This window comes from Elgaria multicarinata, chromosome 4 (assembly GCF_023053635.1).
Source record: "Elgaria multicarinata webbii isolate HBS135686 ecotype San Diego chromosome 4, rElgMul1.1.pri, whole genome shotgun sequence".
Classification (NCBI taxonomy): Eukaryota; Metazoa; Chordata; class Lepidosauria; order Squamata; family Anguidae; genus Elgaria; species Elgaria multicarinata.
The window spans coordinates 105,720,933-105,739,005 of NC_086174.1; the positions used below are offsets into that span (position 1 = coordinate 105,720,933).

Consider the following 18,073-nt stretch of genomic DNA (forward strand, 5'->3'; position numbering starts at 1 on the left):
GAGTGACCAGAAAGCCAAGAGAAGCCAGAGACAATCAATATCTCAAATCCAAAGATAGCCATTGAAAACAATGCAACCTAAATTGATCAGAGCTAACTTGTCCTAATGATTTCAATGGAACTTAAGCACAATTGACTTTATCTGAACCTGGCCTATTATGTCTGAGGTTAACTGAAACAATGTAGCTATAAAACAGATTCAATTCCTAAAAACACAAAGGCTTGGATCCTAAAATTCCCATGAGTCAAACTCCACACACAAGATGCTCATGCAGGCAGAAGGGACAAGTGGCCATTTGTGCTGATTTTTTGCTCCCTTCTGCTGTCTCCAGTGTCTCCTCTCCTCTCCACCCCATCCCACCCCGCCCCTAGCAGTAGGGGTGGGGTGGCATAAAGGATTTCAGGGAATTAACAAATATCACCTCCGCCACTAGTGCTGGTAGACGTTTCTGCTGGATCAAAAGCTTTTTTTTTTAAGCAAACAGACCATTTAAGATCCAAACCAAAATCTGTAAAAGTGAGGAACATTTACCAAAGTGAAAACCATGTTCCTCATAGTATTAGGCATGCCATCAAAACTCTTTCATCTACATATAGTTTCATTATTTGAAAATATGACCTTAACTCAGGAATGGAAACGCCATTTAAAAAATGCTGGCCATAAGCTTCCCAGGTGCCATTTAACAGAACAAGTTCGAAAAGGGAATAATGACTCAAACAAAACCAATGCAAAACAAAAACTGAACACTGAAGATGGTTTTTAAACAAGGAAATATAGTGAGCCTTAAACTTTACCCTCCTTGTTCTGTGATTGTATGGCAGGTTTTTTTTTTACCCTTTTAATAATTCCTACATTCATTATTTTTTCTCCTAAGTTCCAATGTAGAACCTTAGGCTGGGGGTCAAATCTACCCTGCCAGAGTTCCCCAAGACGGCTTTGCTCCCGTTCCCCCAGCCACTGACTGTTTGATGGTTTACTGTCTTTTGCGTTTCTCTTCCCTCCCAATGGAAATTTGCAGAGCACATCTTAAAAAGTTAACTAAAAACTCAGTTTTGTGCAAGAACAGCCTTCCCCAACCTGGTGCCCTCCAGACATTTTGGACTACAACACCCAGCATTTCTGATCAATGGCCATGTTGGCTGGGATGATAGGAACTGAGGTCAAAACCATCTGGAGGGCATGAGGCTGGGGAACGATTTACAAGAAGATTGACTTTTCAAGCCTTGTCATTTGATTTCCTGACTTTCTAAATGCTTCAGTGACATTTATACAGAGGTCTAAAACTAGATTAAACTACACAAGAAAGATAAGATCACAATGAACAGCTCAATGAAAATAAAATGTCAGTGCTCTGCTATGGCTCAGAAAATATGGCGATGTTAAGAATAAACAGAGCATTGTAAAAATAATATCAGTATTAAAACTGCTCAATGTGACAACAGCTCAAATACGGGCCATGGTCGGATGATCATAAGTTTAGTAATTTTTTGCCTGCAGACACAGCCCCGTCTCTCCTCCTTTCACTTGAGCCGTGATTAAATCTGGAAACCTTTAATTAACTACAGCCTCTAATTTCATCCAAATCAGGAAACTACAGTTATCAGCTTCATAACAAGTCAGGATCCTAAACCACATCTAAATGTGATTTAAGTTCCTGGCTTGATCTGAAGCTTGGTAACCATAGTTTTCCACTTCTGATGAAACAAGAAACTATGGCTAAACAGAGACTTCTGCACTCCATTCAGACCCACTGTGAAGGGAGGAGTGTGTTTGTGAAGGAAAGGCCTTGTACAACTCTACTTATTAACCCAAGGAATGGGACCAACATATACTATTCTTTAATCATATCGGGAAATATATGCTATAGAGCTACAAAAATACAGAAGAGGGCTACTAATGTGTTCAAAGGACTGGAACTTTTCTTAGTCTAGGGCTCTAATTTTAAAAATACTAACTAAAAATATGAAGAGGGAAGAACGCACAAACTTTGGAACATTCAATTAAACTGACTGGAAATAGGATCAGGGCAAACAAAGGTAAGCTTAACTGGTTTTATTTTGGGACTGTCACTGCTTTTATTATGTTTTATGGGTTGTTTTGGGGGGGTACTGTAAGGGAACAAAGAGCAGCATATAAATATTTATATAAAATAAATAGGGACATTTCTTCACTCAGCATACAGTTAACATGTGAGAGTTAAATCCTTAAGATCTTGCGAAAGGTGCTAAACAAGGAATAAGAAAAAATCATAGAGTAAAATGCACGAAGTGTAATTGTGCAAATGCATTCCTTGCCACCGCTGCCACTTGAAGATCCAAGGGACAGCATAGGATCAAGCAACATCCCAAGCTACAGATCTAACACCTTCCAGAACAGGTTGAATCCCAATCCCAGAGTTAGGCTTCCTACTGACTAACAACACCTTCATCTTGCCTGGGTTTAACATCACCTTGTTTACCCTCATCCAGCCCATTATTGAATGCAGGCTGTCATCTGATTAATTCTTACAGCCAAGCCACAAGTCCAGTCCATAATATCCCCATTTTACAGATGGAGAACAGAAAGTGAGAGAAAGTAATTTGCTCAAGGCCCCATAATAAGCCCTGTTCCAAATCTAATGCAATTATCTACTGGATGGGACAGGCTCTCATGGTTTTCACTGTGTATCAATTCTTCTTGTGTTCTGTCCTTATAAATTACTCAATGAGCAAAGGCAAGAGAACAATATATGGTTACACTGTATTATAACTTCTTTCCCATTCTCTTCATAAATTGCAGGGTAAAATGGCTTCTTCGGAAAAGGGAAGACTTGGCTATGGGGTAGATTATCTCTCAGAAATAGAGAGCCAAGAGCCAAAGCTGAGTCAGAGGGCTTATTTACACAAGGTGGATGACTCACGGCTGTTATGCTTATCTTACTCATATCAGCCCACACCTATGTGTAATGAATTCTTAATTCCATCCACATTTTACATGTCTGGTAGAGCAACCGTACTATTGTCTATCCATATTCATCTGAAAATGAAACAGATGATTCAAGAAGCAGGCTGTACTAGTAACTCATCCTGGGTACATGTTGAAATCAACTTTTCATTAACTTTCAAAGGGTAAATAAATACTCCATGACAGTACATTATCAATAACTATTACTTTCAAGATGAGTGTGATGTCAGAGCTTGTACTATATATTCAGAAGATATTAGTACAAAGCAATAATGTAGCAGTAGCAACCATTACAGCCTTCCAACCATACATTCCTTTCTTTTCTTATCCTCAAATCTCTCCCTACCAGCTTTATGTGTGTGGGTTTGTATGTTGGAAATATTTACCCACATGGAGTCGAGGTCCAACCTTAAAATTGGGCATGCAGATAGGTCTGTACAGTGATCATAAAAAAAACCTAACACCCAGTATTTCTTGGCTTCAACTATTTTTAATTAATTAGAAACTAAGCTTACTCTGACGCCTACAATTCCCACCTTGCCTACAACTTCAAGCAACTGAGGGCATGCTGGGAGGTGTAGGCATTTTATCATGGAATGCTCGCAGCCATGTGGACAAGATTGCTGTAACGGCTGCAGTTCCAACCATGCCTTGCCCAAAGCTCAGCCTAAACTCCCACCGCACATACCAACGCCACCGTCACCGTGGGGCATGGAAGCTCACAGATGCCCACATCCCAGCAACGGGGAAAGGACAGCTTGGGGCAGCTCCCAGATAACAGCCAAGTCCTCCCTCTTTCCTTCCCAACCCCGTTATGGCTGCCTCAGGCCTCCTCCCCCTACCTGGAAACCTTTAGGGCTGCCACATGTGCAAGAGCCTGGTCTGTTACCTCACATGCAGGGGAGGGAAAGAAAGGGAGGGGGCTGTACCACCCTGGCCTCCTCTTTAGCTCCCTTTTTAAACTAATAATAATAGTAGGGAGTTCAGAGCACATGCATACAAAAGTTCACTGAGATCTGCTTCCCTACTATACATTATTCAGGCACACAGGCAACACCAGCTATATCAGCTAGCATTCAATAAGCAGTTACTAGCTCAGTGGATAGTTTTTATATACTCAGCATTATCCCTAGATGACAAGGGGGGGCAGGAAGATATATAGGGAGTGCAACTTCATCATTTCACCAATTCTTCTCTACTCCACTCTAAGAGAGCCCATATTTTGGAAGATTTTTTTTTTTTACATTTCTGATAAATTCTTCCCTTTTTAATCTCCCTCATTCTTGCAGATAAACACATTTTTTTCTGGTTGTGCTTTTATATTGTATTTTATATCATGCTTTTATACTGTTTGTTTTATACTTTGAATGCCTTTAATTTCTGTGAATTGCCCAGGGAGCTTCGGCTATTGGGTGGTTTAAAAATGCAATAAATAAATAAATAAAATTTTGTGCATCAGTTTGCCCCGAGTTGGTCTGTCCTCTCCTCCCCACCCCACAAAAGCCAATCTTTAATATGAGACATTCAAGGAACACTATGTGAAAGCAGAAGGTAATAAAAAGGGAAGTCAAGAACAGTGTTAATAAGAACAAGGAGCACAGGAACAGAGACATAAATAGAATTAAGGCCAAAGAGGAGGTCAAGACATTTCTCCTTCTATAGCCATACGAATAGTTTTAGAGCTCAACATTAAAGCAAAAGGGGGCTGCGGCAGAATAGATTGCCATTTATAATTTTTTGGGTTTGAATACTCCTACTGAACCATAAGAAAAAGTACTCCAAGCAGGCAAACTACTGCAGAAGTCTTGGCTGCAGATCTGGGAGACATTTTACTTCCCATACATCATGGAAGCTCTCAACTTGAGCAGTCTTGCTCAAGTTGTCCAATGCTGTCGGTTCTTCCCAAGATCCATTTTTGTGTACATCTTCCCTTTACTTGTGTTTGGGTTGCGCGGTCCGATTTAGACTGTGGGGGAAGGGGAATACTGGAGATAGATTGTCCTGCTAGATGGTTTTTCATCAAGAAATCCAAATATGTGACCAGGTATATGCTGAACTGCACATCTCTATTACAGTATGGCATTTAAAAAAAAAATGGGATGCTGTTATAGTGAGAACTTACCATTTAAGATCCTGTTTTCTTCAGGTACAGTGGGACAAGTCTCTGCAAGTATGCAAGAAAAGTGCAGTGATCATGATAGCAGAAAAGTCTCCCGAGTTATGAAACAATAAGCAAACATTCTGGGCAAAAAATATTTACTCAGAAAAAAATAAGACAAGCTGAGAACTGAGCTTAAGAGAAGTACGAATTACAACAGAAAATGTCAAGGCTAAAGAAATAACAGCACCTTACTGAAAAGATAGAAATACCCTGTTGTATGAAGGTAAAACTATTGGATGACCTGCTATCATCCTTTTTTTAAAAAAAAAAAAAAAGTTTATTAAAAAGTGAGCATTTAGACAGACTGAATAATATATTTGAAAAAAAATTCTCCTATACAGGAACATTTATTGTATATTTCTTCAAAGTGACAAGTTAAAAACTGGCTGTGTAAAGCAGTAACAGTGTACTAGCATTGTGCTCCAAATATGTAGGATGCCATGTGCAATATTTTGGAGAAGGCAAAAATCACAACGAAGGCCATATTTAACTGCCTCCTCATGACAAGTCATTTAAATGCAAAGGCTTGAGAGAGTAGTCTCCATGCCCTTGCATGATGTGTGTGGTATGTGTGGAGAAAGTCATCCCATAGGTAAAATATTGCACACAAACACCTTAACACATGGTAGCAGCTGTCACAAGAAGCAGTTTAGAATATGTTTTGCTTGGCATTTATTAATGTGCATCAGTCCCTGGGACAGAGGGGAATTATTTTGGGTTTGTACCAGTGATGTTTCCAATGGGATAAATCTGTAGGATTTAAGATTACAGCCAGATACGATGACAACTTACTTAAAATGAAAGGGCTAGAGGTCACATCCATGTAAAATAGTCAAAGCATGTGAAAAAGTAGCCAAAGATGCATGTTTTTCAAACATTATTTGCAACAAAAACTCTGTAATTCACAATTTGTCCTTTTTTATGTAAAATGAGTCAATGATAGCAATTGATGCAGCTAATGAAGATGTAGAAAGTCTATTCCATGGATAAATGATTCAGATTTTAAATTTCAATTGTATTGACCAGTTTGGTTACTTCATTTAGGTATTCTTTGAATATTTGTAAATTAAAAAAAAATGCAAATGAAAAGCATAGTATAGAACATCTTCAGAAAAGCCATTTGAACATTTAGAAGACTTCAGACCAAAACCCACAAACAAATTTAGATGAAACAATCTCAGTCGCCCTAAGGGATGATGATGGTGAATGGACATAAGGACTGCACCATCTTAGCACTCCTGGACTTCTCGGTGGCTTTCAGTACCATCAACCATGGCATCCTTCTGGATTGCCTGGCTGAGATATGTTCAAGGGCTACAGTGTTATGTTTGCTCCAAAACTACTTGGTGGGTGGGTCTCAAAAGGAGGCACTGGGAGAAGTTTGCTCTGCCCAGTTAAAAAATTAATGTACCTTTGTAGAAGTAGTTAAGTTTGAAAAGGTTGTACTAGATACTATACTTAATTCTAAAGTGACAATATAAAAAATATAAATATAAAAAACCAAGATACTGACCCAGATTAGTTATTTTGAAGCAGTAGTTTTCACATTCCTAATTTTTGAAGACATACTATATAGAGGCGATTTCCTTAGTGACCCCAGAAGTTTAAAATCAACTTAAATGTAGCACAGGTTATTGAGGGGAAAAACAACCTTTCAGTATCTCGCAATCAGCAGGAAGTCACAAAGCCCAAAGACCACACAAAACTGCCCTGGAGCAAGCAGCAGATGCACAGCAAAGCAATTGGGCAGAGAGAGAGAGGGAGAGAGAGAATCCATAGAGTTATGGGGGGGGGAAGGGGAGGAACCCTAAGCATGACTCACAAGCCAAGTATTGTCTGGGGAGGACAGTCCTTTAGTATTATTTTAATCACATAACAGTGATACATCTAGACCTAGACTGCTGTGTTTTAAAGCAGTTTTATTGCACTTACAGACTGCTAAGTCGATTTAGCTTCAGGACAACAAGAAGACAGCTCTGCTTGGTTACATCTATACAATGCAGCATCCTGGAATATCAATAGCATCAGCTGCCTAGCAACAATAAAACCCAGTCTCCTGGGTTTATGAGATCCGTAGATTAAAAGAGCAGTCTATAATAGTGGCTTTTAAGTCAAACTTAGAGATGTTGTCACACAGTAGAAATATGTATGAATACTAACAAAACGTTATTTAGGAGTATATATTAAATGAAAACACCCTGCTTTGCAGAGATAAGACAATGATCAGCTATCCAGTTTTATACATCAAGAATACAATCTACCAAGCACTGCTGATAGAGGAAATCTCAAGGAAAGGAAAGCATCTGTCATGCTGAAAGTAAACCTCTATAGCTTCCCCAACTTGGGCATTTACTATTTAAAAAACATGGGGTTGTATCTAACATCATCCTTCTGCCAGTAGATCAAATTTCTCCTCCCCATGGCAGGACCCTGTACCCCCACCCACCCTGCTCCCAAATCTGTTCCAGAGATTTGGGGAACATGCAATGGGGCTACAGTGAGGAAGAGTAACTCCTGTTGCATGAGTGAAAGTCCATGTGCATAAACATTGGATGTTGGCAGTGGTACGAGTTTGAACAGAATTTTGGAGTTGTTACAGTGTACCTATTATGAATAATTCAGAGTTAATTTAAGCTGTTATATGACATCCAAAGAAATCTTGCAAGACTTTCTAAAGGCAACCAAAGTTTGACCAGAACTTTCACATTATCTTCTTTAAAAAGAGCTTTCACCCAGTTAAGGTTCTAAAAAGACCTAGCACTATTTTGGATGGATATTTTAGGAATATCCCATGTGATTTATAAACATAGTATTTGTGGTATGGTCATTGTGAAAGACATTTCCCATTACTTATTTTAATGCTCCAGCTATAAAAAGGCAAGTATCAAATATGACCCAAATTTCCCAGAACTGAAAATGGAAGCTTTATGCACAAGTAAGGAGATGCCTCATCAGATAATGAAAAGATAGCTTCATTTGCCTCTGCAAGAAAAGAGAATGAAAAGATCTACCTACACTCTTACAGCAGACTGCTTTAAGGAACAGATCTTGACCCTCATATGGTAGACTAGCCTGCCCCAACCTAGTGCTCTCCAGGTGATTTGAATTTTAACTCCCAGTCTAACGGCACATGAAGCAGCCCCTTTGCTAAGCAGGACAGGGTCTGGTCAGTGCTTTGAAGGGAGGCCACCTGAGAACCTTATGTAACCATTTTTGAGTTCCACAAAGGAAGAAAGGCAAGATATAAATATAAGAAATAAGTTAATAAACTCCCATTAGCCCCACACAGCATGGCCAATGGTGAACAATGCTGGGACTTTGGCTTGAACCTAAAATTATGAAGTGTAAACAACAAATGTGTTTGCAAACCCAGGGATCACAAGAAGTCAGGATTGGTTTTAGCAACCCACCATGTTACACTACACAGGGCAAAGCTGGCTTGTCACAGAAGGCATACAATGGTCCCTGAATTATCATCTGATTTGCTATACACCCACTAGCACTGTATATAGTATATTTCAAGATACTGCTCTTGTAATGTCACTGTTCATAGTGGCTTCAGAGAAACAGTTCCAAATCATGCAACCTCCAGCAACAAGATGTGATCAGGGTTTGTTTGGTTTTTAAGAATGATAGATTGTGTTTATACCTTTCAGAGCAGTCGCAAGAGGTTTGAGTGCCATTCTTCCAACCATACACTCTTTCAGCATTGATTCATAATTAACCCAGCGATGAACCTGCACAGGAAACAGCAGTACTACCTTTAATGGATTAAAGGACTGATGATAAAGCTTGCTTCTAAGCAACTAGAAATGTGTAGTAAAAGCAACGAACGAAACAACCTCATTATATAGAACTGCTGAATGAACAAACAGAGCTAGGTCCCAAGCCACCACATTATATTTGAGTAGCTGCGACTTCAAAAGGCTTGCAGTGTTGAGTATTGCTTTTTCTTCCAAAACTCTACATATGGGGAGTATTTCTAGGATGCGTCAACTCAATGAAAAAATACATATTTTGAGCGCTTTGCCTTTTTTTTCTCAGCTGAACTTTCCCAAAGCTGAAAACTCAAAGATGAAGAAAAGCAAGAATATTGACTTAAAAACACTCAGCTGTTTAAAATATACCTCTACACTCACAATGGGAACAACGCAATTGTTGGACTAACATATTTAACCTACTCATTCTGCTATTTAGGAATGTACATTTATATCCTGTACTTGAGGCAATGTGTACAAATGAGAGACAATAGGACTAACCTTAATTAGGACTTCAAAAAAGCTGTTTTAGCACTCTAAAAAGAAACTGAAAGCTAATACAGATCACAGTTAATGGGTTTACATTCTGTACTTAAGTACTGAGGAAATGGGTATACATTTATATCCTGTAATTGAGGTAATGTGTACAAATTCTCTCTCTCATATATGAGAGAACAGCAGTTTCTTCTTTAAGCAACAGAACGTCATTCTGCACAGTTCTTGGATTTTATTTTGATGAATTGGGAGCCCCCTGCACTGTTGTACCTGATCAAACAGATCTGTGCCATCAGCTCCTGCTGCTTTCATTAACTCATCTTCACCACCAGGGTGATATTCCATGTATGGTGTGACGTTATATACAAGACCTACAAAGTGAAAAACAACAACAGTTATTATTTTTAAAGGGTCTCCAGTTAAAACAGATTCACTGCAAAGGAAAAGGTTGTTAAACATACATGAACAGGTATTTTGTTTGCATCATAAAAAATACAGCTATCTGTCAGGAATGCTTTAATTTGGATTCCTGCACTGAGCAGGGGGTTGGACTCAATGGCCTTATAGGCGCCTTCCAACTCAACTATTCTATGAACACATCAATAATCCTTCACTTACACAGGCCTTCAGCGGTGGGTCTTTTCTTGTTCACAAACACCCTCCTAATCCGTCTACTCAGACTCCTGAAACAGTGGTGTTGAACCTCTTTCAACCCAAGGAATGAATTCAATATATTTCTCTATGCCTTCAATAACAGCATCAGCTAAGGATAGTGTGTCTCCTCTGAATGAATGTTTGAAGGTGGTAATAGGCTTGATGAGGGAAAACAAACTGAAGCTGAACCCAGACAAGATGGAGATGCTTGCTGTCAAGGGCCCTGAACTGGGTTTGGAGGTGTGTCAACCAGTTCTGGATGGAGCTACACTCCCCTTGAAAGACTGTGTTCACAGTTTTGGGGTGCTCCTGGATCCAGCGTTCCAAATGACAGCTCAGCCAGGAGCGTCTACTATCAGCTTCGGCTGTTGCATCAGCTGTGCCCTTTCCTAGAGTTTAAAGACTAAAGACGGTAGTGCACTCACTGGTAACCTCGAGGCTTGACTGCAATGCACTGTATATAGGCTACCACTGTACAACATTCGGAAATTTCAACTAGTTCAAAATATGGCAGCCAGGTTGGTCACCAGTATATCTAGGATTGATCATATTACCTGAACATTAAAATCACTCCACTGGCTGCCAATTAGTTTCTGGGTGAAGTACAAAGTTTTGGTCGTTACCTTTAAAGCCTGATATGGTTTGGGTCCAGGTTACCTGTGGGATCGCCTTCTCCCGTACAATCTGCCCCGCACACTCAGGTCCTCTGGGGAGAACTTACTTCATTCACCCAGAACTAGGCTGACAACAGTTACCCAGAGGACCTTTTCTTCTGTCACCCCCAGACTGAGGAGATTCATCAACTTAACTCTCCGAGTTTAAGACAGCTATAAAGACTAGCCTCATCTGGCAGGCCTACCCAGATGAATGTTAAACCAAGAATTTTTAAGATCTGTTGACTGTTATTTTGATGCTGTATTGATTTTATGTGCTCTTTTAATTAATTTTATGTATTTGATTTATATTGTAGTGTATCGTTGTACTGATATTGTTCCCCACCTCGATCCAAAAGGAGAGGCAGGTAAGAAATAATAATAATAATAATAATAATTATTATTATTATTATTATTATTATTATTATTATTATTATTATTATTTGGAGAAGCTCTAGGAGCCACATTCCAGTAGTGGATGAGGCAAAAGGGATGGGGCCAAGTATCAGAACCTAAAGCTTTTACTCCCAATAACTAACCCCTAGGAAAAGCATTTCAACCTTTTAGAATGAATAATTCTGCAAAGCCAGGAAACCAAACCATTGTTGGTTGGGGAAAGGGGGCTGGGGCAGGGGAAACTGGTGTCACCATCTGGGGAACTGGGATCTAGCCTGAAGTTCAACACCCCTGACTTAAAAGAGAAGCAAATTCAAGGACCAAATTGTGCAAGACACTCCAGAGGGTGCATTTTGGTATATGACTAGCTATTAAGTAGTAGCATAATATACATTAGTGTACTACATCAATGCGGTCATTATCAACCATTTGTCCAAATATATCTACTTCTTAGCGCAACACAGATGCAACAGTACTTGGCTATATCTGAAAACCTTTTCTTCCTACATGAGCGAAGAGTGCCATCTCGTGCAAAATACTGAGCACTGCACATGAATTTTAGACAAATTTGGACTGTTCCGCATTGCCTCTGTGAGCAGCTTTGTTCACTTTTCTGCTCATTTTTTTAAAATCTCTGAAGGGTATCCTGGACAGACATGAATTTATATATTCATCATCATCATCGAAAAGCTGAAACAGGTCATGTAGATGTGCTTCACCTCTCTGCATAGTAGGAGCACCATCTTAAGACAAACAAACAGATAACAACATTGCTTCCTACATAAACATCTAAGGATTAGTAGAGGAAGCTTAAGAAAATCAGTTGCATAAATTGAGTTCAAAGATTAGTAATCAAAGATTATGATCAAAGATTACTAAAAACTCTTCGATGTGTCTATTATGCGGCAGTCGGGATGGCAAAAAATAATAATCCTACTTTGCCTCACTTATCTCATCCTCGAAATGTCACCCCAGCAGAATTATTCTGAGTGGTTAAGAGCCTCTTGGGACCAGGCTCAGGTTTAGAGAAACCAGGATTGGAACCCTTGGTCATCTGCTGTAATAAATTTGCTAGGCACTTCAAGGAGAAAGTTGCTGGTATTCGCTCAGAACTTGATGCCACAGTTATCGCAGAGCCTGGGGAGGTGTCCAGTGCCCCGTCTGGTCATATTTCCTGGGATCAATTCCAGTTGTTGCAGACTGATGATGTGGACAAGATACTTGAATCAGTCCGTCCCGCCACATGTAAGCTTGACCTTTGCCCATCTAGGCTAATACAATCCAGCAGAGGTGGATTGATTGGGTGGGTCCGGGGTGGTGCCTACTGCCTTGAACCAGGTTGTAGTGCACCCTCTCCAGAAGAGGACCTCCCTGGACCAAGAGGTATGTGAGAACTACATCCTCATCACCAATATCCCCTTTTTGGGCAAGGTGCTTGACCGTGTGGTGGCTGGGCAGCTTCAGACGTTCTTGGAAGAAACAGATTATCTGGACCCATTTCAGTCTGGTTTCAGGCCAGGGCACAGCACTGAAACAGCCTTGGTTGCTCTGACTTCTCCAAGTGAAATACAGGGCAAGTGCTACTCTGTTGATCTTCCTGGATCTCCTGGTGGCTTTTGATACCATTAATCATGGTATCTTACTGGATTGGCTCTGCGAGATGGGAGTAGGAGGCACTGTGTTACAGTGGTTCCGCTCCTACTTGCAGGGCCGATTCCAGAGAGTGGTATTGGGGGATTCCTGTTCCACCCCATGGCTATTGAGCTGTGGAGTGCCACAGGGTTCTAGTCTATTTCCCCATGCTATTCAACATCTATATTAAGCCACTGGGAGAGGTCATTAGGGGGGTTGGGTGTCATCAGTATGCTGATGGTACTCAGCTCTATTTCTCCTTGTCAGAATCAGCTGGGATGGTGATAGTGCTGGACCAGTGCTTGGAGGCTGTAATGGGCTGGATGAGGGCTAATAAACTGAAGCTGAATCCTGATAAGATGGAAGCTCTGCTGCTTGGTGGTTCCCGAGTCTGGGAATTGGGTAAGCGACCTGTTCTGGATAGGGCTGCACTCCTCCTGAAGGAGCAGGTGCGTAGCTTGAGAATACTCCTAGATTAATCCTTGTCACTGGAGGCCCAGGTGGACTCCGTGGCCCAGAGTACTTAGGATCAGCTACGTCCTTTCCTAGATAGGGATAACCTAGCCACAGTAATACATGCACTGGTAACTTCCCGATTAGACTATTGCAATGTACTCTACATGGGGCTAACCTTGAAGACAACACGGAAGTTGCAGCTAGTGCAAAATGCAGCAGGTAGATTGCTAACTGGAACATCTCATAGAGACCATATAAGACCAGTCTTAAAGGAATCGCACTGGCTGCCAATTTGTTTCCGGTCGGAATTCAAGTGACGTTTAAAGCCCTAAATGGTTTGGGATCTTGATATTTGAGGGAGCGCCTCTCCCTGTATCTGCCTGCCCAAGACCTGAAACCTTCTGGAGGAGCCCTTCTCCGTGCCCCACCAACGCAAGATATACGCTATGGTGGGACCTGGGAGAGGGCTTTCTTTGTTGTGGCACCCCAGCTGTGGAATGCCCTCCACCTGGAGGCCTGACTGGCGCCGGCACTGGCTTCATTTCAGCACCAGGTTAAGACATGGGTTATGTCACCCTCCCAAACTTGGCTCCCTCCAGTTGTGGACTACAAATCCTATAATCTACAACTGGATTTCAACCTCCAAAAGTATGGGAGTTGTAATCCAATACATCTAAAGTGTGACAGGATGGGGAAGGCTGTCTTATGTTGCCATCCCAACCCTGCAGTAATACTCTGTAAACCAGAATTCTTACACAAGAGCCATGCAGAGGAAGGAAGGGTCATGTAACAGGAAGATTGCATTTTGGCAGAACTAGAAATGGAAGCAATGGAAGAAGATTCTTTAACAATTAACAATTGATTTAATGGCTATCCATGATGGGTAGCTGCACACAGCCTATCCCCTGCATAATGGAATTTGGACCCAAAGAACTTGTTCCAATTGCACTTTTAGTTAAACCCTCAATATAGATTTGGAGCCAATGAATGAAAAATACTATAGAAAATACTATAAACGAAATCACTTTCTAATTATTGGTCTCTTTCACTGTTTCAGAACTGGTTGCAAAGCAGGTACATACTCTGTCCCTGGGATTGAGTACAATCAGCATGAGCATTTAGTACTTAGCTAACCTCCCAGGGTGCTGGTCAGGACATAACCATGAGTGAAAGAGAATCCAGGGAATCAAATCATGGTTTTCTTCTACTTACGGAAAAGTTAAGTTCTGTCTGAGTTTTGATCGAGGTTCTGATTGACTCTCATTTCAAGTATATCAAAAACATGGACTCAAACTAAACCTGAACCAAAAATTTGATAAAATTATTTCCCACAAAAGTGGATAGAATAAATCAATTTGACTGCTGACTTCAGGAGATTTTATAGGAAGCGAGAAGTCCACCAAACATGCCACAAATTTCTACAACTATATATTAGCAACAAGCTCAAACCTAGCATGCAAACAGAATACCATGGAAGGAAGCAATGAGCGTAAGCCCATTCTTTACTGATTTTGCATCACTGTCCCACTTCCCCTAAAGAGTATTAATGCTGCAATTCTATGCCTGGGCATAAACACTAGTGAATTAAATGGGGTTGACTTCTGAGGAGACATATACAGTATTGTGCTGCAGATCTCAAAAGCTCTGGATGAAGAAAAATAAAGGCACCGCCTCTCACCCTGAAGCCTCACTGGAAATTCCATAAATTTCCCTCCATCTCCATGGAGAGTGAGAGATAAAGAACATGCTCAGTGCTACACTTGACAATACAGTCAGAGAAGTTCACTTGTTCCTATCTAAACAACAAACGTTATTGCTATTAACTGATTTCTTTTCCTAAACTCTAAAGTAAGCCAAATGTGCAATATTACACTCTTCCATGAGATGTCGGACTTGATAACGGTGACACATGCCTTTGTTACATCCCGATTGGTTTACTGTAAAACGCTCTACGTGGGGCTGCCTTTAAAGAGTGTTAGGAAACTTTAGCTGGTTCAAAGAGCTGCAGCCAGATTGTTGACCAGGGCTTGTTACAGGGAGCATACAACTCCCCTGTTAAAACAGCTCCACTGGCTTCCAGTCTGTTTCCAGGCACAATTCAAAGTACTAGTTATGACCTATAAAGCCCTATATGGCTCAGGTCCAGGTTATCTGAAAGACCGTATTCTCCCTTATCAGCCTGCCTGTGCTTTTGAGATCTTCTGGGGAAGCCCCTCTTTCAGTCCCACCAGCTTCACAGGCGCGCCTGGTGGGAACTTTGGGGAGGGCCTACTCGGTGGCTGCTCCAGTGCTCCGGAACTCTCTTCCCGGGGAAGCTAGACTGGCTCCCTCCTTGGTGTGCTTTAGGAAGCAGGCAAAAACTTCTTGGTTCCGGCAGGCCTTTGGCAAATAATCTGGGCCTCCATCTATGCTAAGGACTTTTAAAATTGTCATGTATTTTAAATGTTTAATGTTTTAATATTGTAATATATTTAATATATTTTTAAGTTCTGTATATTTCTTTTCACAGGTTTTGAAATCTATATGTTTTAAATTTTGTAAGGCCGCCTTGAGGCTCAGTATTTGGCAAAAGGCGGGATACAAATAAATATAATAATAATAATAATAATAATTTAAAAAAAATATTTGAAAGACACAACATATAAAACAGAGTGAAGAAGGTTATATTCATTAAATTAGTGATCTTGGAAGTGCAATCAGAAATGTTTTGTTAGTAACCCAGCTTTTATATATTTGCTCAATTACCATTACAATAGTATCAATTCTCATTTTAAAAATAACAGATTAGTTCAGCTTTTTTTTTAAAAAAAATCCCCTATCTGCTATTTACTTACACAGAAAAATACCAAATGACTGAACTGAAAATTATCAAAAACACAACCTCACAAATATTATTATACCTAGCTGATGGGAGGTAAGATCTCATATATCTCAAGAGCTTATTATCCCAATCCAGTTACTAAAATCCAGCTGAAAAATTTAAAACATCAAACAACAGTCAACAGAACAACCAACCTCTTATACATATCCAGCAGTCATGCTTGTTATTATGCTTGGCAAGTTCTTCTTCAGTCACCTCTATTAATCTTCCTTTTAGACCAGTTAGATCTTTCCCACTTTTAGTTAACCGAATCCAGTCCATAAGACTTCGCCCTGGTTTCAAAGGTACCTAGAAAGGGGTGTATGGAGGGGAAAGAATGCATTAACTAATTACACAAGTAAGTAGATTGGAATCTTTCCACCCTGTATGTTAAACAGCAAACATTATTGAAATATTTAAGGCATACCACTCTGATCATGCAGTTGATTCAACTTCCTGTCATTCACATATTGCAATGGGCACCCTTGCTTCCCACCCCTGCCCACCCAACCTAAGTATTTCTATCACAAAACAGAGTGAAGCATCACAAACTAGAAAAAGCACACATCCTGTACCAGTTTAGGTGGGCTGTTCTGAAACAGCATCTCAAAACAAATTCCCACTGGCCGTGTAGTATAGTGATAAATAGAATGGATCTTTTTCCCACCATTATGAAAGGTTCAAATGCCTCTAATACTTAGTAATATTTTGTATTTTCAGCTTCAGCCTCTCTGCCTTTGGCCCCACTCTTCTTCACTTTCAGCCCCATGCATCACTGGAATGCAGCCCCCCCCCCCCCCCCCGAGCTTCTCTGAAACTGAATTCAGTCTGCAGGCTGAAAATGGTTCAATCCCCCGGGCTTACAGGGATCAAATGTGCTCAACTGTGCCATCCATAAACAAACTCCTTCATGTGGAACAGTCCAATGATTCACCATTAGCCATTCCATATTCCTAGTAATCAATTAAGTAGTATTTCATCAACTGAAATATCTACACACAGAAAAATTTAAAACTCCTTTCCCCCACCAAATATTCTCCATACCTGTAGCTGTTACAGCTGTTTTACTTTTAGCCACACACAAGAAAAAGTACCTTGCAAACACACTCTAGGTTTCTTCACCACTTCCGAAATATGATTTCCATGTTATCCCATCCCACAGACCTTAATTTTCACCATGGATTTTAAAGTCAGTACTCTGTCCCAAACATATAGGATAGAGTGCCATGAAACATATGTAGATTGTCTTTCCACGGCCCTGAAGAACTACAGTTGGAAATTGCTCGTCCAGGATTAGGACTTGCCAGAGTGTGTGCACTTCAAAAGCAGGCTGGAGCCCTGAAGCTTACTTCTATTTCAGAAATTAAGCACTGATTATGCAACACTCCCAGATCCTCAAACAGAGCTAAATCCATATGTGTTACCTATAAAACACACACAACGTAAAGAGGTCAGCACAGCTGCTCTGCATCCTAAGCACTTCTACACCTACTTCGCTGAGGATGCAATCCTATGCGTGTTTAGGCTGAAATAAGTCCTACAACTCCTAGCATCTCCTTGCCCAGCTGGCTGAGGCATGCTGGGAGTTGTAGGACTTTTTTCAGCCTAAACGTGCATAGGATTGCACCCTGAACGGATGACACCGTTTTCGCACAGAACAGGATTCCGGCATGACAGGCAGAAGTTAAACAGGTGTAGTCCATCTTATACATCTCCAGGCCAGGAAGGGCTCCACCTGCTGAATCTCCATTTGTAAAGTAGCCGGTTCAAGATACAAGAGTCTTAAACAACAACAAACGTGTCCATCTTAATTCAGCCTGGGCAGGTGCTGCTGAGTAAAACACCCCACCAGACCATCACCCCGCCCAACAGCCTGCATCCCGCCCCGCAAAGGGTTTCTTCCCCGGGGACCATGGACCTGGGCAGGCAGGCAGGCACCACCAAGCCCCCCCTGAGCCCCGCACCTTGCTGCGTCCTGCCAGGGCCACCCGCTGCTGGGAGGCAGGGGCAGGAAAAGCCGGAGAAGGTAGGTTCAACATCCCGCTCCTGCCACGGCCGCCCCGAC

At 41.0% G+C, this 18,073-nt stretch overlaps 1 protein-coding gene across 2 annotated transcripts in view; it reads right to left on the bottom strand.

The window, feature by feature from the left end:
* Positions 1-18,073, bottom strand: part of LOC134398470 (cytochrome b5 reductase 4) — a 36,692-nt gene extending 18,619 nt beyond the window's left edge. Inside the window, exons 1-5 of one of the 2 annotated variants that reach the window (XM_063125784.1) lie at positions 17,973-18,073; positions 16,164-16,317; positions 9,628-9,728; positions 8,754-8,841; positions 5,066-5,107 (exon numbers count right to left, since the gene is read on the bottom strand). In XM_063125784.1, coding sequence (XP_062981854.1) covers positions 5,066-5,107; positions 8,754-8,841; positions 9,628-9,728; positions 16,164-16,317; positions 17,973-18,047 — 460 coding nt within the window. In that variant the 5' untranslated portion in view covers positions 18,048-18,073. The remainder of the gene's footprint in view (positions 1-5,065; positions 5,108-8,753; positions 8,842-9,627; positions 9,729-16,163; positions 16,318-17,972) is intronic. The other variant, XM_063125785.1, reaches the window with a different exon arrangement.